At 42.3% G+C, this 23,149-nt stretch overlaps 1 protein-coding gene across 1 annotated transcript in view; it reads right to left on the reverse strand.

The window, feature by feature from the left end:
* Positions 1 to 3,088: 3,088 nt before the first annotated feature.
* ANO7 (anoctamin 7) overlaps positions 3,089 to 23,149 on the reverse strand; it is a 109,174-nt gene continuing 89,113 nt past the window's right edge. Inside the window, exons 20-24 of the mRNA XM_083178168.1 lie at positions 22,483 to 22,688; positions 10,592 to 10,731; positions 5,528 to 5,618; positions 3,704 to 3,823; positions 3,089 to 3,610 (exon numbers count right to left, since the gene is read on the reverse strand). Coding sequence (XP_083034294.1) covers positions 3,533 to 3,610; positions 3,704 to 3,823; positions 5,528 to 5,618; positions 10,592 to 10,731; positions 22,483 to 22,688 — 635 coding nt within the window. The 3' untranslated portion in view covers positions 3,089 to 3,532. The remainder of the gene's footprint in view (positions 3,611 to 3,703; positions 3,824 to 5,527; positions 5,619 to 10,591; positions 10,732 to 22,482; positions 22,689 to 23,149) is intronic.

The following is a 23,149-nucleotide window of genomic DNA, read 5'->3' on the forward strand; positions in this document are numbered from 1 at the left end:
CATCGCCACCTGCAGCTGTCGAAGTTGATAGCTGCAGGTGGCGGAACAGTCAGCGATGCTGACCGTTCATAAATTAGGCAGGAGGCAGGCGCGCAATACAAAATATCATCCCTGCGCTATGCCTCCTGCCCCACTGCCACACGTTAGACACCCGCTCAGCGGGTGTCATAGATCAGGGGAAGTGCTATCCCCTGCCATAACGCACGGGGATAGCGCATATTCCCCTGATCACCCAGTAATAAATCTACCCCCGTTTCCCCATCTGCAGGAGACAACGCACTCCCATAACGTACACTAGAAAAATAATACATTCGGGCGAATTGCAGGTGAGCTTCACCATGATAAAGTGGTGAGGCGAACCTGCATCCATAAAGAACGTTATGGACCTGTTGAGAAATCTACCCCTCAGTATCCCTGTATTCCTCTTTCACCTGCAGAACAGTGAATAAGTGATATTTGTTTTCCAGTTCTTGAGGTGGCCACTATTGAAGTGGAGATAACTTTTCTTATGAAGTTTTTATAAAGTTTTTCAGTATGACTCTCCCTTCATCCGCCATAAGTATGAGATTGAGATACTCAATCTCTTTCACATGGGTTTTGAATGTGAGATTGAAATAGTTTCCATGAATTCCAGAAAATGCTCTACTCCTCTCCAGTTTGTTTGTATGTCATCGATATACCTCCAATATTAAATTATATTTATTCCAACATACTTTACTTACTTCTCCGAACTCCAAAGATAAAAAATAATCTAAAAATGTAAATAATTATGCCGATTAATGCTTTTCATTTGAAAGCATATGAACTCCTTTTGTCTCTCTTCCAGGTTTAGGTTATTCTTGAGTAATTCTCTGCATGACTCAATCCTCTTTTCATGCACTATGGACGTATATCAAGACTGTACATCAATAGTAACCCAAAGAACATAATCATTCCAATTTAGGTCATTTATGCTTGAAGGATTGCTTTTGTGTCCTCCACATATTATTCAAGTTCCAAGACATATTTATGTAGTTACATCTCCACAAAGTCTGGAGATGTTTGCGGTCACGGAATCTATTCTTGCAACTATAGGGTGGCCAGGTGGATTTTTAAGACTTTTGTGATTATTATATATATATTCTGAAGAGGATCTGAGTTGATCCTGAAGTGTAGTGAGAAAACTGTGATAAAAAGAATAATCAGTTCACAGAAAATTAGTAGGGCACACCAGTGGTTTAGATTCACTTAAGATTATATTTACTCAAGAGCAGGTTTACAGAAGTGGAGATATCAGATACTAGTCTTTATTTAGAAACCTTCTCGAAGATATTGACTAATCTGGTAGCTATGGGCACCAGCCCCTTTTTATAAACCAGCACCAACAGATCTGAACAGATATTGTTGTTGTGTGTATTTGAAAGACAGACTTTAATAAACAAAGTTTGTTGTGTCAATTGAAAACAGAAGGCAATGGGAGATCTTTCAGTTCAAAACCAACAGCAAAATCACCTGAACAGAAGCATTATACGTTCTGTACAGGCTTCTGTAGGCTATATAGCAGTGTTTTTCAACCACTGTGCCATGGCACACTAGTGTGCCTTCTGCTGTTTTAAAGTGTGCCCCGAGATCTAGAGATGCCCAAACCAGTTTACAGCCACCACCAGTTCTACTGTTATTTACTAGTCTCTTCTTTTCATTTAAAGGGCCAATGTATTTTCTTTTGTTACCTGTGGGGACCAGTGTGATTGTTTTTTATATGGGGGGCAATAGGTTTGGTGTTTTCCTGTGGGGGCCAATGTGTTTTGCCCTGCGGGGATCTCATGGTGTGCCTTGGCAATTTTAAAATCTTTTTTAGTGTGCCGCAAGGTAAAATAGTTGAAAATCACTGCTATATAGAAAGGGGTTAAAAAGTACTCTTCAGAAAAGTGTATTTGCATATGTGTCCACGTACACCTAACCTCCTTTTACGTTAAACAGACATTCTAGTTGTGGCATACCTTGGTAGTTCTGGGTGTATTGTATTTGCAAAATGGAGTGAACAGATTGTACATTAAGCTTCTGATTAAAATGATAGTCAGTGTGTGACTGCAACTGTATCTGCATAAGAAATGGAAACCAGGGAATCAACCACTTAATATAGAACTATCATTTTAAATGAGCAGAAGCTGCTTGTGCATACTATTTGCAAGTCACAAAAAAAAAAAAAGAGACACCTAGCACAACAAAGATACATGGAGCACTTGTGTTATGTATAATGCGACATGTATCGCACGGAGGATAGATGTATGTGGAGACATCTGTATATACCAAGTATATAAGGAACAGGTGCTAGTCTCCAAATGGCAATACAAATATACTAAAAGGTAGTAAAATGCTCAAAACACTTCAATAATATAATAAAGACAAATGTAAAAAAAGACAAATATAAAAACATGCAAGACAAAGCATAGAAAGGTCAAATATGGGATTTCATTAAGTATGCCCAGGCACCTGCTAATATATATCGGGAAATACATTTTCCGTTCAATGGCAAACTCTCTGCACAAAGGCAGCAGTCCTGTTCATACTGTAAATAGAATTTCTGGTTCTGTGGTTAGCTCCTTCTAAAATGGTTCGTTGGTGCCATCTCCGCTCTGCGGCTCTCAGCCATCCATGCTTTTGAATGTTTTTTTTTTAATTCTCCAGGTGCCCACCTTCAGCTCCCCAGGAGTATTGCATGTGATTTATCGCATGTAAAAAGCCACGTCAAGTGCCAGATTGTATGCAAGCCTCCTCAGGGAGCTGCCGGGGGAAATTGGGTCTGCATTGTCCTTAGGACAGGTCGGACAAATGTATGGGCGCCTTACCTTTCTATTTGATTTTGTAGGGAAGCTTAATCCAGCACCAAAGCTGGATATTCTCCATGAACCCCCAGCAGTCCTTCTGTGCATGCACCGGTGGCAACTGAGAATGTTTATACCTTCGCCGACCTTAATTAGAGATGGCCCAGTGTATAGCCATGGAGGGGGAAGGAATGCCCCATGTATTGGTGCTTGGCAACCTTGTGGTGAATCTTTGCAAATATATCGTACTTCTATAATAATCTTTAGTAGCATACAGTAACAGGTCACTAGAAATATGAGCTTTATTCAATTTAGAATCAGGAAGACTGTATTGCAATATTCTAAAATCATATCATAAGAACAGATGTATTTTTCGCCAAGTAATACAACAACATGGGAATAGACTATATCTATAGTAGCAATCTAGTTTCCCATCTAGATTACGTAAAGCTTTTTTCATAAGCCAATGAGAACACTAAATTAGCTCTTATATAACCAGGAATTAACCGCATTTGTTTGCTTATACAATAAAATTATTATTATTTAATCATGAATTATATTGAAGTGGACCAAGCTTATGGCAGGAAGTAAAGGCAGCAATCGTCCAAGCAATATATCCAGTTGCTCGATGCAGTGCTCAGCAACTCGTGGATAAGGCAGTAGCAGGTGCAGTGTGGAGTCTCCACATCAAGTATTTCCAGGTATGAATGTACACCGCACAGTACATGTCACATCTGCTTGGCATGGTGTAAAGAGATGGGGGCAGCTTCAGTCTCCACGTCAGCCGAACAGCTAAAAGCCCATACCTGTTTGTTGGAGAAAGACTGTATGGATAACAGTACCACTCCATAGAGTGCTGTAAAGACTCATGTTTATTTTGTCTTTTATAATTATATTACCTCATTTTCTGCTAACGCCTGCTTGGCCAAGTACTGCTCTCTCTTCAACTTTACCTCAATAGACTCAGGAATGTCTGGGACCATATGATCAATTAACTGACCAAGGAAGAAAACCACATGCTGGAGATAGGATGAGGTAGACATGTATGGAAAGGTAGAAATATAAGGCCTTTTTATTAGCATGACCGAATAATAACTACAGTGAAGAAATAGAACAAAAATACAAATAGAAGTTCTAATTTAAAAGGTAATGGGAAGCTTGAAACCTAACAAGCATGAGGACATGCTATTAAAATTCCCATAAATAGCGGGAACATAGAAAAATGACCCATCGTTCAAGTTTGTATTCTCACAATGAAAGTGGCATAAGCAAACTGCAATTCAGCGGTCTAGGGGGCCGAGACGATTATGCACACTTGCCAACATGGTATAGGTCTGTGTTACCTCCCACTAAATCGGCAGAGGTGTGATCAGAAATCAGCTTCTGTAATGGGCTGATAAATAATCCCGCATTGATTATTGCAATAGTCTCCTGACTGGTCTTCCCAAGAACAGACTCTAGCCACTGCAATCCATTCTAAATGCTGCTGCTAGGATGATCTTCCTTGCAAGACGCTCATCGTCTGCTGATCTGCTCTACCAGTCCCTCCATTGGTTGCCTTTATATTACAGCATTCAATATAAAACCCTTATACTCGCATATAAAGCTATTAACCATACTGCACCAGCATATATCTCTTTACTGATCACAAAATATCTCCCATCTCGGCCACTCCGCTCTGCACAAGATCTGCGTCTCTCTTCTGCACGGATCATCAGCTCCCATTCACTATTACAGAACTTTCATCGGGCTGCACCCACCCTATGGAATGCCCTTCCATGCACAATAAGACTCTCCACTAGCCTCCAAAATTTCAAGCGTTCCCTGAAAACTCACCTCTTCAGGCAAGCCTATCATATTTAATAACCACACGTATAACCCTCTGAGGCACTTATGTATTATATAGCTTATCTTCTGGACTTACAACTTGGTGGGACTGCTATGCTATTACTGGTGGGGATGCGGTCATTTGGTCTACAGCATTATGGTCGACAGTCATTAGGTCAATACCATTAGATCTACATGGGAAAAGGTCGACATGGCAAAAGGTTGAAAGGTCATTAGTTCGACAGGTCATTAGTTTGACATTGTCTAGGTCGACAGTCAAACGGTCGACATGGGATTTTTCACTGTTTTTTGAGCCGACATGTGCTGACAGGCGGTATTTCATGCCCTACCATCCACTTGGGCATGGTGGGAGAATAAAATAGTGTGCCGAGAGTAGCGAGTCACCATGCCCGACGCATTGCGAGCGCAGCGAGTGGTGCGAGGGGATGCAGTACACTTTAAACTGTGTCCATGTCGACTGTGTTGTCATTCAGGTAAAAAACTGTGAAAAACCCCATGTCGACCTTTTGACTGCCGACCTAGACAATGTCAAACTAATGACCTGTCAAACTAATGAACTTTCGACTTAGAACCACGTCGACCTTTTCCCATGTCGACATAGACACATGTCGACCTTTTAACATTTCTACCTAATGGTGTCGACCTAATGACTGTCGACCATAATGCTGTAGACCAGATGATCCCAACCCTACTGGTACCTGTCCTTGTGTTTCCCTCCTATGTCCCTATAGATTGTAAGCTTGCAGCAGGGCCCTCTAACCTCCAAGTCTGTGTCATTACCCAGTTTGTTCTATCACTGTCTACATTTGTAAAGCACAGAGGAATCTGCTGCACTATATAAGAAACTGTAAATAAATAAGAGATAAAGTATATACCTCAAATATAATGACAAATCCTAGTCGTGATGCCATAAGGATCCAGAAATCCAGAGTCAGTTTCCCTTCTCTGTCTCTCAATGCTCTATACCTAGAACAGGAGAATATGGTGGTCAGTAAAATAATCAATACAAATGTGATTGAAAGGAGCAAATGCCTATACACTGGCTGCAACTGTTTAACCTCTCAATTCAGTGTGCATAGAACAAAAAAGGGGGGGTGTTTCGATCGCACAGGAAATTTTAACTATAGATATAGATACCTTCAAATCACCATATGGTCTAATTGACACAATTAGGTGTAAGGTGTGCTACCGCCGAGCACTAGAGGGGGTATACACAAAAAACAACAGAGTGCTTTTTTTTGCGGTGCACCAAGAGAAAAATAAAGAGTAAAATTTAACTTTTAATAAGTATGTAGTAAAAGTATTGCGAAGATAAAATACATATAATACACAAGACACACAGTTGGATAAAAAGGAATCGGACTTCCTATCGTGGCGGGGATGTAAGCTGGGTTCTTTATTATTGGTAGGGAATATGTGGTGCAATAGGCGATCCTAGAAAGCAGTGGGTATTAATATACTCGTCCACTAAAGGGGAAACCGTGTCCCTATATAGCCTTCAGGTCGGTTGGTTACCAAGAGATTGGATTTGCGGCGGCGTCCCGTCCGCTACCAATTTCTGAGTGAAAAAGGTTGATGCAGTCTAAAAGAGTGTGCAGTTCTCTGCTATTTGACAGTTTGCTGCTGTCTAGTAGCTGCAGAGATATCAATGGATTACTGTCACTTTATTTAAGCAGTATGTGCCCAGATGACACTTTGTCTGCACAGTTCTGTATTAAATACGGTTGGATATATGGCATTTGTTATTATGTTGCCAGTATCCACGTGATTCTGCAACAGATACAAATCAATGTAGGCATAAATTATATTGCTAATAATGGCGGTAGATTTTTACTCCCCACTATATGGATCTTAGTGGGAGGTGGTCATGTGTAGCAACATATATAATAACAGTGTATGCCTGAAGGTTATTTGCCAGAGGCCCTGTGTTTATTCACATATGGTCATAAAGTTGCAATCAATCATCTATCGAAGTCAGTGGTATGACTGACCACCAACACAAACAGTGATGCGTGCCTTTAGACTTTAAAGCGCTCGCAGTCCCTGCGTGCCAGGTATCAGGCTAAATGCCAATTAGTTACGCTGTCAACCTTTAGCATCAAGTATTGCAGTGTAGCCGCATGTGCTGGCATACACTGATAGAGTCTGTGCGGCGGACCGCTTCTACAGACTAGCGCACCACAATATTACACTAAACATGTCACATTAATTATTTCATTATTTAACCCGCTTCCCCCGCTCACAGGAAACGCCAGGCGTTTCCTGTGAGCGGGGGAAGCAGGTTAAATAATGAAATAATTAATGTGACATGTTTAGTGTAATATTGTGGTGCGCTAGTCTGTAGAAGCGGTCCGCCGCACAGACTCTATCAGTGTATGCCAGCACATGCGGCTACACTGCAATACTTGATGCTAAAGGTTGACAGCGTAACTAATTGGCATTTAGCCTGATACCTGGCACGCAGGGACTGCGAGCGCTTTAAAGTCTAAAGGCACGCATCACTGTTTGTGTTGGTGGTCAGTCATACCACTGACTTCGATAGATGATTGATTGCAACTTTATGACCATATGTGAATAAACACAGGGCCTCTGGCAAATAACCTTCAGGCATACACTGTTATTATATATGTTGCTACACATGACCACCTCCCACTAAGATCCATATAGTGGGGAGTAAAAATCTACCGCCATTATTAGCAATATAATTTATGCCTACATTGATTTGTATCTGTTGCAGAATCACGTGGATACTGGCAACATAATAACAAATGCCATATATCCAACCGTATTTAATACAGAACTGTGCAGACAAAGTGTCATCTGGGCACATACTGCTTAAATAAAGTGACAGTAATCCATTGATATCTCTGCAGCTACTAGACAGCAGCAAACTGTCAAATAGCAGAGAACTGCACACTCTTTTAGACTGCATCAACCTTTTTCACTCAGAAATTGGTAGCGGACGGGACGCCGCCGCAAATCCAATCTCTTGGTAACCAACCGACCTGAAGGCTATATAGGGACACGGTTTCCCCTTTAGTGGACGAGTATATTAATACCCACTGCTTTCTAGGATCGCCTATTGCACCACATATTCCCTACCAATAATAAAGAACCCAGCTTACATCCCCGCCACGATAGGAAGTCCGATTCCTTTTTATCCAACTGTGTGTCTTGTGTATTATATGTATTTTATCTTCGCAATACTTTTACTACATACTTATTAAAAGTTAAATTTTACTCTTTATTTTTCTCTTGGTGCACCGCAAAAAAAAGCACTCTGTTGTTTTTTGTGTATACAGTGTGCATAGAACCTTTGGCATTAAATTTAATTTCTCTAGAATCAAAGTGAAATACCTAGGGGAAAATTCAATAATGAGTTATAGTCTTCCTATCATTCTACCAGTTATCACCGATAGAAGCTGATTGGTTGGAGCACCATTTAAGGTTAGAAATGAGTGATAAAAAAAATACGGGGCCCATGTGTGTTATTATAGGAGGTGCAAGGGGAGCTATTGCTATGGCGCCCAGGTCATATAGCCGTCTACCACGTTCTTGAAATTGCCTGCTAAGAAATTGGGTACGGCCGATTCCACTGATGAGTCTCTTTTTTTAATGCCCAGGCAATTTGTCTCTCTCTCTCAGTGAAACTCCACATGGATAGGACACCGCTACACTAATCAGTAAGCCCATCACTGACAGAAAGTACAGCTGCATACACATGCTGGACCCTGTGCTGAGCAATGTGTTACGCACAGATCACGGCATCCCACAATGCTGTGTGCTGAGTGATCGTGTCGAGTGGGGTTTTGCCTATTGTTTATTGGCAGAACCACCCAAGTTAGCAGGAAAGACCATGCAAGCGACACATGAGACTGTGCATCACCATATGCTGCAGGGCATACACACAGAGCATTCAGTGCTCCATTTCTAAGTGATGTAGTCAGATTGCTTAAAGTGCCCATACGCATGCGATGTGCGTTGGATGCGATCAGGACCTAGTTCAAAAAGCACAGGCTGCACAGACTATGTGCTGTGCGTCGGGATGCCCGTGGGAGCGCACATCGCATTGCACAGCACCCTCAAACTATGTATGGGTACCTTTAGAAATGGGGCTGAAATTGCCCCGTGTGTATGCCCCTTAACTTTCCATAATTTCTCCCAACAGTAATGGAAGTAAAACTTTATTTCTCCTTTATCAGAAAACATTGGTGAAGATCATCTTTATACAGTAGGTCATGTTTTATTGTTTTTGTAGAGCCATTAAGCAGTGTGTGTATTTTCTCCTATAAACAACTTAATATAACATTTGCATAGGTTATTATTTGGGCAATGATAACTGGGACTGACTTAAAATTTAATTGTAGTTTGTGCTAGGTGGATTGAAGGCTTCCCAAGTCGGGTCAGCAGCATCTGAAACCACCTTTCTGGCGGCAGAAATGGGGGGATTCATTTGTAAAAGCATGGTAGAACGACATTGTAATGTTATGCTGGGTACACATTAGATGACATGCCAACAATGCAATGCAATCATCGATTTCCCTTGAACTCCTGGACAAACAATATAGTGCGTGGCAATAAATTTCCACGCTGCGCAATCTTGCAAAATATAACAGATATGGGCCACATCCAGGAGTATGTGGTCATTGGTGATATCCTCAGTTTGAGCTGCATATACAGATGGCGGAGGACATTGCCAGGGATATAGTCTCTCCTGAACAAACAATGTCAGAAGCGTCTTATCTTGGCTTTAAAAAAAAAAAAAAGGTAAGGACTGGTCTGTTGCTCAGTGGTCCAAAGTCCACTTTTCTGATGAGAGCAGATTTTCCATCTCATTTGGAAACCAAGGTCCCAGAGTCTGGGAGGAAGAATGGAAAGGCGCACAATCCAAGATGCTTGAAGTCCATTGTGAAGTTTCCACAGTCTGTTGATGTTTGGAGACATGTCATCTGCTGGTGTTGGTCCACTGTGCTTTATTAAATCCAGAGTCAACTATAAATTTTCTGAGATTTTGGAGTTTCCATAAACTAAACCATAATCATCTAAATTGTAACAAATAAAGGCTTGAAATAGCGCACTTTGCATGTAATGAGTCTAACGAAATTGATACTCTAATTTTTTGAGTTTCCCCTGTATGTCAAAAGTGATTTTCCTCTCGCCACAGTATCCAAGTTCCAATTCTGACAAACCCTCAAACTCTTCAACTATAAATCTACCAATATGCATCTCTACTTTCCACTAATAATATAACATCTGCTGTATAACTACAAATCCCAGCTTTCCAAGCTACAGTTTTAGCATGCCTGAATAGTTAAACTGTGGTAGGGCAGCTAGGATGTACAATTCCACATGTTCAATACCATTCACTTGACATTCATACCTACAAGTAGTCACCTCTCATCCTTGCCTATACATGCCTGTACAACACACTTCCGTGTACACTCTGATTACTCACCACTCTAATATTATAAATATTTATTTGAATACATACCTGTTCCATCAAAACCTACAGTATGCCTCCCATCTCCAGTCACAATGAACCTGCCCCTACACCCACATTCTCACTCCATGTCACCCCCAAATGTCTTAATCTCCACATTAGATTGTAAACTCTTATGGGCACACTTTTCCTTCCATGTGTGTTCTTGCCTGTTCTCACCTCATACATTTGTGCATTTATTTCTCATGCTTCCCGTATGTCACCTCCTAAATACCATCTTGTATGTTTTATGCGGTTTATTATACTACCCATATGTCCCTTAATTTGCAGGGCTAAAACATACCCTGAAAAACTCACAACCCCCCAGCGTTCTTGCAGCAACTCTGCAGAACCGTCCATAGCAAAGCAACTGAGATGCAAGTGCATTTGGGCGATCATCATTTAGCTGTTGGCGTACATCTCTGAATGATTCTACTCTGCCCAGAGGCTGTGTCCTTACCTACAGGGCTCATGTTCTGTGGCATAGTCCTCAGGTGCAGTTGCAAGGGAGAAGTTGATGTATCCGTGTAAATCCCCATCTGTTATGTGCTGGTAATAGAGGCGCGGAATGACATCTGACGTGAAGGCCACAAGAAGAGCCTGAAATAAGTCACAGACAATCTGTAGAATTTTCCATTGTAGTAGGTGATACATAAAGCTGTTGTCATTATTAATATAAGAAGCAGACCATTAAAGACTTATTCTGTTTTTCTCATACAACCCATTAAAAATTAAAACAAAAATATTTAAAACAATGAATTGCGTCATAAGTCCCCCTGATGTAGTCTGTAAACTTTAGGACATGCAAGCGGCGGAAAAAACATAAATTATACACAGTACTACAAAATGACCCAATATATCATTAAAGCCCCATACACACTACATGACGGGGGCCCTATATTGTCTGTACACTCTGAATGATATCAGCCGCTAATGTGGTTCTATCATGACGCCGGGACCCACTAAACATACAGGTCGCTTGGCTATATTGCCAAATTGACCTGCATGTTTGGAAGACATCAATCATTAACGATGAGCAATAGCGTGTATCAGTAACAATATCCAGTGTACAGAATACTAGACGAGCCCGTTTTTGAGAGAATGAAGTTCTTGATGGGCAGTCGGCAACACTATGGGAGGATCTGGTGAGCGGATGATGATGATGATTGATTTGAAAGCTAGGGTCTTTAGCAGTGTCTGCGCTTGGAATAGGGAAAAGCAGGGACTAGGATGTTGTTGAGGGAAACCAATGCATTGTGCAGAAATTGAGAAAATGTCTGCAAGGCTTACGGCCCCCCATATATTAGGCCGACTTGTCCTGAGGACAAGTCAGACCTAAGTTCCCTTGAGCTCCCCTGGCAGTGCCCCGGGCCGGCTCACTTACAATTTGGCATTGATGTGCCTTTTTTTTTTTACATTCGATTTATCGCATGTAAATAATCCCGGGAAAATATTACAAAATCTGCACTCTCAGCCAATCAGCGGCTGGCCAGTCTCTTGACAAGTTTTTATTTTTTAAATCTCCTGCACGCCCCTCCACTTACTGGCTGCTGCCTGCTCTGCTGCCCGCTCACAGGCTGCCTCCCAAACCCACTGCCACCAGACCTCAGCACCTGCACACGGGATCTATTGAATCAGACTCAAATACAAAAGCATCTGCAATGTGCTGCCGATGGGTCTGATCTGATGTGCATGGGACTGCGCATTGCCAAACACACACGATTTGTTTCGATTTATTAACCTGATTCTGATGAATTCAAGTCAAATCACACCAAATCACAATAGTGTATGAGGGCCATTAGGCCTAGGTGGAGATTTATCAAACCTGGGTGAAAGAATGTAGAGAAAGAGCCGGATTTGCTGCTTTGTACTTGAATGCAGCAATGATGCTAACATAGTAGTAGTAGTAGTAGTAGTTTGTTAATTTATAAGGCGCCACAAAAGTGTCCACAGCACCGTACATGGCAAACAAAAGTAACATACAGTAGGTTACTGCAGCAGGAGGCAACTGGTGTAAATAGATGCCTCCTACATGTATGTGATCCACTGCTGCTTCTGTCAGTTTACAAGCCCAGCCGCCAACTGAGTAACAAGTTTTGCAGATTAGCTTTGGCTGCACTGTAAACAAGGACAGAAAATATGCATCTGTAGACGGACCTGGCCTTCGGCACTCCACGGAAAATGGGGCAAAACTATTTTCAGAAGCACTGGATGGCACAACCCTTTCCCAGCCTTCAAACTGCAGCAGCATACCAATCAGGCAGAAGCCGTCAGGAACTGCAAGCTTAAAGAACCCGTTCTGCACATGTGCAAATTGCCAAACATTGGATTAGTATGCAAACCATCAGAATAAGGACCAAAATACCAGCTCTGGTCTTTTTTTTTTATTGAGCCCACAAAATGGTAGTCAGGACCAGACTGTCTGGTACATTATTTCTTTCCACTTTTTTTAATAAATATTTTATTGAAGAACTGTACAGTACAAAATATAAGACATATCCATTAGTATATAGTTGTAGAAAGTCAACATTATAATCATTACATGTAATCTGACATGTAATAAGGGGGGTTCTGTCCAAAAGGAGGTATGTTATTCTGTAAAATCATTAGATTATACCAAGACGTTAGTTGAACAGCCTTTCTGAGACTGGTTTTTGTGGACGTTGGCAGATGCCTTACATAGGGTAACCAAATTGCAAAGAATTTCTTTGCCTTTGCATCTTTATTTCTTTGCCTTTGCATCTTTATTTTGAGTAGTCTCAGGTGTTTCGGGTTGGGATCATTTGGTCTATTGCATTATGGTAGAAAGTCATTAGGTCGAATCCATTAGGTCGACATGCTAAAAGGTCGACATGATTCTAGGTGACATGGGAAAAGGTCGACATGATTGTAGGTCGAAAGGTCATTAGTTCGACAGGTCATTAGTTCGACATTGTCTATGTCGACATTCACAAGGTCGACATGGGGTTTTTCACTGTTTTTTTACCTGAATGTCAACACAGTCGACATGGACACAGTTTAAAGTGCACTGCATCCCCTCGCATCGCTCGCTGCGCTCGCTATGCGTCGGGCACGGTGCCTCGCTACGCTCGGCACACTATTTTATTCTCCCACCACGCCCTAGTGGATGGTAGGGCATGAAATACCGCCTGTCGGCACATGTTGGCTCAAAAAACAGTGAAAAACTCCATGTCGACCTTGTGAATGTCGACATAGACAATGTCGAACTAATGACCTTGTCGAACTAATGACCTGTCGAACTAATGACCTTTCGAACTAGAATCATGTCGACCTTTTCCCGTGTCGACCTAGAGTCATGTCGACCTTTTAGCATGTCGACCTAATGGATTCGACCTAATGACTTTCTACCATAATGCAGTAGACCAAATGACCGCATCCCGGTGTTTCTACTCTGTTGATTGGCTTATAGCTGCACTGTGTTTTAATTGCGCACCTATCTGGTTCATACCTTCTTTCTCTTGTATCTTTATTAAGTGACATCTCTAGCCAGTCCATTTGGAAGAGGTATGAAACCCGGGGTATTAATAAAGAAATAGACAATGTATTGGACTTTATCCATTGTGATAAAATGGTTTTGCGTGCCGCAGCGGCTAGTTTTTACAGAAATATTCTTTGCCCTGCTGATTGACGAACCGTGTTGGGAGTTGGATATATATCCCATAGTGCCCATTCAGGGGTAGCAGTGAAGGTAATGTTGTATTGCGATTTAATATATGCACACACTGTATCCCAGAAGGTCTTTACCTCTAGACAGCTCCACATACAATGCAGTATATCGGTGTGGGGCGCCCTGCATTTAAAACAACAAGAGTCCTCAGCAGTACCCATGAGTAACCTTTGTTTCGGGGTGTAATAAGCTCGATGTAACAGTTTGTACTGCATTTCCATGTATGAGGCATACATGATTGTTTTGTTCAGTCGTACAAATGCTGATAAAAGAAAAGGCAATGGTACATTGGGTAGATCAACGGCCCATCTTGCCAGACCAGAGTCTAAGGTGTCTAGATCAATACGTCTCTTTATATGTAGATACAGCGGGGAGGTATTACATGGTCTGTTCTGAGCATGTTTGATCATGACATCCATGCCTGTGAACATATTTGTTATCGGGATCGGTTTGATCTGACTAGCTACATAGTTTTTCAGTTGATAATAAACATATATAGGTACAAGTAGGCAACGTAGAATTAAAACTATCTTTATTCGCAGATGACCTGCTATTATTTGTTTCACACCCCAATGTTTCAGTCCCACACATCATGCAACTGATTTCGGTCTTCAGCTCATTTGCTGGATATAAAATCAATACTTCTAAATCTGAGGTTCTGCCCTTAACTAGATTAGATCTTGCCCCCTCCTGCACACCCTTGGTGGATACTTTCCCTATCATCTCATCCAAAATTAAATACCTAGGCATCAACATTACCCCAAAAATCTCAAAGATTTATGAAGCAAACTTCCCCTCTGTAATAACCAAAATTGAGCAAAAAACTATACAATGGATGAATCTCCCGTTATTACTTCTTGGCAGAATTGCCGTAGTCAAAAGTATTATTTTCCCAAAATTAGCATATCCGCTACAAAGGATTCCATTTTTTCTACATAAATCAGACTCTGAGAAATGCACCACACTTTTTCGTAAATTCATTTGGCGGTCCAAGAAACCCCGAATTGCAACGCAGAGACTTCATCAACCTAAGTGTAAGGGAGGAGTGGGCTTACCTGATATTTTTACTTTCTCATGCGCAGCAGCATTCCGATATATTTTAGACTGGTGTTTGGGCCACTCCCAATTTACTAATAAAACTCTGGAGGACGCACTATTTGCACCATATGCCCCGGCGGCTCTTTTGCACTTAAAACGCTCCCGACTGCCGGAGGGGATCGCCAGAAGTCTATTCTTCCAAGGAACATATACAGCATGGTCCGTCATTCACAAACGATTCAGTTCTGATCCCAGTGTGACTAAATGTATTCCATTATGGGGAAACCCTGACCTCCCCCCTTCATTAACCATTTCATTCTATCTACACTGGAAACAAAAAGGACTTTCAGCGATTCGCCAAGTCTTTGATCCCGGTGGCAATATGTACTTGTTTCAACAATTAAGAGATAAATATGATTTACCTAATTCCCATTTCTTTATTTACCTTCAAATACGACACTATATACATGGTAAGGTCAGACCAGGAGCATATGAGGACATATTACACCGCACAACCCCTTCCCCTTTAAATTCCTTATTCCAACTAGCAGAGACAACAAAATTTAAAATTCAATATATCTATTCAGATCTACTCCCATCAAACACAGAAAAAATTTGGGGCAGACTGTGGAGGTCATGGTCACAGGATTTCCCAGATGTTTCATCAGTGGATGATGTTATCCGGCAGCTCCCTGATGTGTTGAAGTGGTTGAGGTCGGCCAAATTACAAGAATTACATATAAAGTTCCTCAATAGAGCTTATATCTCCCAGGCTCAATGGAGCCATTGCCATAATTCAGCCTCATCTAAATGCCCGAAATGTTCTTTCTCTCCGGCTACATTTATACATAATATCTGGCAATGCTCTAAGATAAAAAGATTCTGGTTTAAAGTGCACAATTTTATTGAAACAATTACAAACACCAAACTTCAATTCTCGTGGAAACCATTCTTGTTGGCCGACTTCACACCATGGCATCCAGTTATGGTCCAGACTAAGTCACTGCCCTTTTTAGCAACATTGACTACATTAGCTAGACTATTGGTGCTAAGACATTGGTTGGAAAAAACGAACCCATCTATTGAAATGCTCAAGTCTGAGTTACTGGTATACCTTCACTATGAAAGACTTACTGCATGCTACGATATTGAGAAGGGGGTAAAAACCTTTAACGAGAAATGGGAAATATATTTAACATATTTGCCAAAGGAAATTTATAGCTCCATAAGTTTTTGAAAACACAACATGGTCACTTACGAAAAATCTTTCTAAATAGTTGTTAAGATATTGATGATGGCTGTAAATGAATATTACTCCTAAAGATGATATATTACTGAAGCACGACTAAGGATACCGAATCTTGGACGACCACTCTTTCCTAATACCCCCCCCCCCCCCCTCCCCTTTTCCCACTTCTTCCAGTGTGGATTGTTGTGTCAATTTAAACATGGAAATTCTGTTTTTTTTCCCATCCCATATAAATCCACTAATTGCTGCATTCATAATGCGTAGATCTGATTCTGTTATTAAAAGAGGAAGCATCTGGATGGCATACAGTATCCGTGGGAAGGAGATCATTTTGATCATGTGACATCTGACTAAATATGATAGAGGTAAGGATCGCCATGAGCGAAGATCTGCCGATAATTTTGCTATTAATGGTGGGTAGTTAACTGCGTACAATTGAGCCGGGTCTACTGGTATTGTAAGGCCCAAATATGTCACCCATACGCAGCCCCCCTGTGCAATGCCAAGGCTTTGATTTTTAATTTATTTCTCAGAAATCCTGATATCTGTTCAAATTCCGCTAACGTACTTAAGAAGCCAGGAAATGCTTCCTGGGGGTTAGTAAAGTAGAGTAGTAGGTCGTCGGCATATGCCAAGACCTTCAGCTCAGTTCCTCCATATTGTATTCCATGCCAATCGCGTTGTAAGTGGAATAGTCTAATTAATGGGTCTATGGCCAAATCAAACAGTAATGGGGAAAGTGGGCGATCAGAACTAACCAAATTTGGGTCTTTGCCCGGCTTTGGAAGCACTATGATCCTGGCATGGTTGAAATCGGGAGGTGAAACATTACCAGAAAGGATGGAGTTATATAGAGACAATAAATGCGGTTAAAGGTGTGGCAATAATATTTTGTAATAATCTGCCACCAATCCATCTGGCCCCGGTGACTTTCCTTTAGGAAGGCCCTTTATAGCTAGCTCGAGTTCTGTCTCTGTGATGGGTGTGATTAAAGATTCTCTTTCTGATTGGGTTAACGTGGTTAGTGTAGCTCGTCTGAGGAATTCCATCCCCAATGCTGGATTGACAGGAGGAGAGGAATAAAGGTCAGTGTAATAACGTAGAAAAGAGTCTGCAATATCTGCCGTATTAGTGCGTTGCAGTGGCAAACGCAGGATTTTCAGAAGGGGGTTTCCAGAGGGGCGGAGCAAAGCACGGAGATGGACACTTAGGTGACCCAGTATATGCCGGGTCAGTTAAAGTATTATAGATAGACCAAATGTATATAAATAATAATAATAATAAATATATATATATATATATATATATATATATATATATATATCATACACACACACACACACACACACATACACAGGGGTGTCAACAGCAGTGTAGACCCCTGGGCATAGCAATGTATTGGGGCACCTACCGAACCTCCAGCGGTAGGGGTGGGGGAAGCTTTGATGTCCCCCAGGTGGTAGGGGGTATTATATTAACCGCTCAGCATGTAGGGCCTGGATCAGTAATTTCCACTAATTACACCTTTACTGCACAGATGGTGGGAGATGGGGTGGGAGAAGGGGGCATTGGGCTGAATGAAGGGGCCCTGATAAATAACTTCCAGGGTGGTAGAGGATGTTTAATATGCAGAGGAGGGGTGTATAGAGTGGGCTTATTATTCATAATTTTCTGGTATCTCCAGTTTCCAGGAATTAAAAACTAGAGAATCCCACCTACCAAATGATATTGGTGACTCGGGGATCAGAGTTCAGGATGCAGAGCAATCTGCCAACGAGTATATAAAACTACATACCATGTGTGTGGAGCTGGAGCAGTAACCAGCTGCTGGAAGGCTGATATCTCTGGTTTTGGCAACAGTAGAGACAAGCTACTAGTGTCCATCAAAGAGGGAGGATCCCAGCTTTTGGAATATACCCTCAGAAAAGCTCTTAAATCAGACAGAACCTGAAATATCTGACTGGGAAGAGCAATTAACAGGCTTGGATGGGGACCACTGCTTTGAAGTCAGATATCTCCGGTTCCCAAGGTCCGATTAAATTCTTGTACCCATGGAAAGAGGGGACCCTCAGCTTTCAGACTAGGGCCCTTAGACTCCTGGGGGCTTTCTGGGTACTCAGAACCCCCCCCCCCCCCTGCGTGCGCTACTGCGTTGTTCCTAGTCTACAATAATCCTGTTGACATGAGGCTGTGTACGTTGTCCCCGGGCGATGGAGGCTAGCAATTTGCCAGATTTGTTCCCCCACCTAAAGTATCTTTGTTTTTGAAAGTCTATGGAACACTGCACTTTTTCTGAGCATATAGTATTATACAATGCTTTAGTATCTAGATCGCATTGTCTAGAAGTTGGGGTATCATCTCAGCATGGCCACATAGAAGTCTGAAACTGACGTACTAGAGTTCTAGAAAACCGAGCATTCATCTTTTTCTTTTTGGTTGTGGTATACGCATTTATATGTCCACGCACAACCGGTTTGGACGCAGCCCAAAATAAGTTAATATTGTCCATGTGCTGAAAGTTATCATCTATATAATTTAGAAAGTGCTGTTTTAATTCTAGCGGAAAGTCAGGGGAGTCAGCCAAGTATGATGGAAATCTCCAATTATATGAATGTGTCAGGGGAGTGGGTGAAGTGAGTTCGAACCATGTGGGAGCATGGTCTGACACCATTATGGATTCAATTTTTAACCTTTTGACTCTGTTTAGTAATTGCGTGGGGAGAAGCCAATAATCTATCCTCGATGAGGTATGATGAGGGTGGGAATAAAAGGTGTAGTCTCTCTCAACCGGATGCATGTGACGCCAGGGATCTGAAAGGCCTAGGGAGCTTGTCAACAAGCCAAGAGCAGGAGGTGGCGTATCTCTAGCTGCATTATTACTTCTGTCTAGAGACTGTTTTTGGGTTGCATTAAAATCTCCACCTAGAACTACATGGCCTTCCGCCCAACTCTGTAGTCGCACAAACAAATCTGTAAAGAATGTAGTATTAGGGCCATTAGGAGCATACAGTGTTGCTAGCGCGAACAGTTCACCTTCTAGTTTTAATTTGAAGAACCGATAACGTCCTTCAGGATCCTTTAAATTATCTATCATCTCGTACCTCAAGGATTTATTAATGATAATCGGGACTCCCTGTTGCTTAGCTGAGTAAGAGGCTGCATAGAATTCTGTGAACCAATTATCCCTTAAAGTGTTGGGATCGCTTTCTCTCCAATGCGTTTCTTGTAGCACTGCTACATCTGGTTTTAACCTTTTTAGATGTTCTAAGACCTTCCTCCTTTTGAGCGGGGAATTTAAACCTTCTATGTTCCATGAAAAAAACCTTATATGTGAGCGTGTAATAAGTGTGTCAGTCATATGTGTGCTCATTTCAACCTATACCAGATTGTGGAAACATATTAAACAAAACAAACAACAGTTTTTTGGGGTCCCCAGTCCCAGCAAGCTGAGGCCCAGCCACAAATATTTTGGTGTAACCAATCCTATCATGTGACGAACTATATATTATTATCAGGATCTTTACAGTTCTATCATTTTTAATATTTTTTTGAACACAAATGTCAGGCCAACCGTGCCTGTTAGAACTATTACTAAAGCAACTGGTTAGGTAAAGGTTTAGGAGGGGGGAAATCTTGTGCCCTTTCGGCACCAACTGAACCATACCCTTTGGGGCACCATGAACAAGCAAGATGAAATTAAATAAACAATAAACTGACAGTACTATCATCTTAACACATTTGCAGAGGTTGTATACTTGCGAAGCTCTGGCAACCACAGTCAGTCAATCAGCATCTGACAAGGATGGAGGGTCATTCGCAGTAGAGTCCAAGTAGTTCTGGGCTGACGCAACGGTGTTGAAGAAATGTTGTTTCCCATCTCGCTGGATGCGCAATTTTGCAGGATAGAGAAGTGCGAATCGGATACCCGCTTCAAACAGTGATTTACATATGGGAGCGAATTCTCTTTGCTTCATCGCCACCTGATATGAGAAGTCCTGGAACAACAGCAGTCGTTCACCTTGGTATTGTAGATCTATCTTGCGATAAGCCTCCATCACTGTTGTTTTATCCAAATAATTTAGAAATTTAAAGATGACTGGTCTTGGTCTTCGCCGCTTGGCCTGATTATCTGGACCTATTCGGTGTGCACGGTCAATTAGCATTATTCCAGTAGATGGCAGACACTTGAGCTCTTCTGGCAGCCACTTGCAATAGTTCCCAATGTTTGACCGATTCTGGCAAGCCAATAAGTCTTAAATTATTTCTACAATTCCCATTTTCCATTTCTTCTCATTTGTCATCGATAGCCAATATGGTAGCTTCCTGAGATGCTATTGTGTTCTTAGCAGCAATGAGATCATCTTCAAAATTTGATATACAGTACGTTGCTCGGCTTCCTCAAACCGTGAGCCGTAATCTCCTAATTGAGAGACCACTGACTATTGCTTCTTTTAAACCGGACAACTTTTCCTCAAGTAAAGGCGAAAGTATAGCGGCAATTTCTTGAGCTCTTGCAATGGATGAAGATCTTTCTGCGGGGGAACTTATCTCCTGGGGTGCTCTTATCAACTGGTGATGCCAGGGGGCTAGTCGCGAGCAAGGATGAGGATTTCGTGTGTCTGTTTTTAGCTGCAGTTCCGCTCCTTCCTCCCTTGGATGACTTCCCTACATATTTGTCCATGTTTGCTCAGGACGAGCAACAGTGGCTTGCTATTTTGGTCAAGTCGTATCCGCCTGCAAAACTTCAATGGTGTAGTGTTATTTTTCAACAGAGCTCTTAAGGGGTATTTCACGGACTCTGGAAATTTGATTTCCAGAGACCGGTACAACTGCACCAGCCAGTGCGTGTTATTTTGCACTGTCGCAGAGGTGTATAACCACTGTCCACATAGTATATAGATCTTTGAGGCTCCGCAGCCCGTTTCTTGTTAAGACTTTCGGATGCTGCATCCCTTTACCAGGGGTATCGCTTCGACAAGTTTGTGGAACTATAGAAAGTTTTTTTTTATGAAATAGCCCAACCTGTATCAAAGCCTGCCTCCACCAAGATGGCCCCCAAAAGCTATGTGCAGAACTTGCTGGTATAAAAGTATCTGCAGGATGGCACCTATCTTTGTCAGGGTCTTCCTCCTCCAATATGGCCCCCAGGGAGCACTTCTTAGCTTCTAGCTAGCGTTGCAAGGCCGGTCAGTGCGGGAGGTGCACAAAGAAACTGGGGCTGCTGAATGGGAGAGTTCTATGTCCTCAGGGAACAGTGGATGCACTGAACATGTGTTTTAATGGTAGTCTGGGTAACTGCAGGGTGTCAAGATGGCGCCCGTCTGTGACAGTCCCCTCTGCACTTTATGAGCCTGTGTTTTCCCCCTTATGCAGGCCCTGGAGGCTAGGAATCAGGCTATGGTTATTAGCAGGCTCAAGCCTAATGATTCTTGGGTGCTGCCGCACTTCCCTGCCGCTTTGTCTAGCACTTGCCTGCTCCTCTCTCCGCAACAGCCGCTGTGTGCCTCTACCAAGATGGTGTCTGGAATCAGCCGATCTTCAGCTTTCTGCCCCCGCCTCCACTGTTGTTCTTCTAAACGGCGGCTCCATCCTCGGGTGTCTGGGGTCACTGCGGGTGTCTGAAGATGTTCTCACTGGCGCCCGTACGGTGAGAGGTCGGCGCCGGCACCGTGTACTGCGTGCCTTGTATTTCCAAGATGGCGCCCGCTCCTTTGTAGTGCCGAATGCAGGGCACAGATTCCGGGGGGGGGTTTGTCTTGGTGGGGAGCCGAGATTGTGCCTCTTGCCCACCGCTGTCTCCGCTGTAAGATCCCCCTAGGTCCTGAGCCACAAAGGTCATCTCTTCCTGCACTTGTCCTGTGCTTTTAGGGCCCGGGGCTGGAGAGCTCTCGAAGATGCGGCCATTAGCAAGGTCCGCCCACCGAAAGTCCTACTTTCCACTTTACTTAAGGTGCCCACATACTTATCAGTCACCCGATCGGGCCCAGAAATCGGGCCAAAATTGGATGTGTTTGAAGCACCGCTGGCACACACCTATGTGCAGTGGCAGGGGGTGGGAAGGGGTGGTAAGCGGGGTCCGGGCAGCAGGATCGGAGCGGCAATATAGTGTAAAGTGCAGTGTACAGTAGTCCTTTGTGTAGCATGTAGTATAGTGCAGTGCAGCATGTAGTGCCCTTTTTTCTATAAATATTTGATCATCTGGTTATTTTATTATTCATTTATTTAATTTGTGTCAGCCCATATTTGGAAACCCCCCATACAGAAATCCTGCGTTTGCCCCTGAAATATGTATAAATATTTTGTCATAATTAAAACCTTTGATAAATTGTTACATGTTTGTTAGGGGCCTAAAGGAATGTTTCACATTATTACTTACATTCCCAATGACAGCAATGCAGGTAATGGCTTGTAGGATGGACATCCATATTCCAATGCCTTGCGCACGCAGAGCCACGGGGCGGCGGTACTCGCACACAAATTTCTGCGCATCTAGGCGGACCTCAATCCAGTTATTAAGAAGAGCAAAAAATGGAGCCAAAGGGCAGGCAGCCACGAAGATGGTGACAAATCCATACTGGATGACTGAATAAAATGGTAGAGGGAGAAAAGGATAACACGTTACAATAACTAATCATCTCATTTATATAACATTTTACGGACGCAAACAGCATAAACCTCATGCTTTACTTTTAGTTTTCATGGCTAATGACATGTTGCTGGACACTTGGGACGGCTCTTATGAGATGTGGGTAGAGTTTCAGTCTTTGGGCCAGATTCTCTAAGATTCAAAAGTGATAAAATGGAGAGTGATAAACAGCCAGTCAATCAGCTCCTGTCTGACATTTTTCAAACACAGTCTGTGACATGGCAGGTAGGAGCTGATTGGCTGGCTGTTTATCACTCTCCATTTTATCACTTTTGAAGCTTAGAGAATCTGGCCCTCTGTGTTTTCGGTTAGATATTCTGTAAGCTGCTTACATTATGGAACAATAAAACCAAAGTACCACTCGTTTACTTAAACCATGCTTCATGGAGATGCACAA

The sequence above is a fragment of the Crinia signifera genome, chromosome 3 (assembly GCF_055691185.1).
Source record: "Crinia signifera chromosome 3, ASM5569118v1, whole genome shotgun sequence".
Lineage (NCBI taxonomy): Eukaryota > Metazoa > Chordata > Amphibia > Anura > Myobatrachidae > Crinia > Crinia signifera.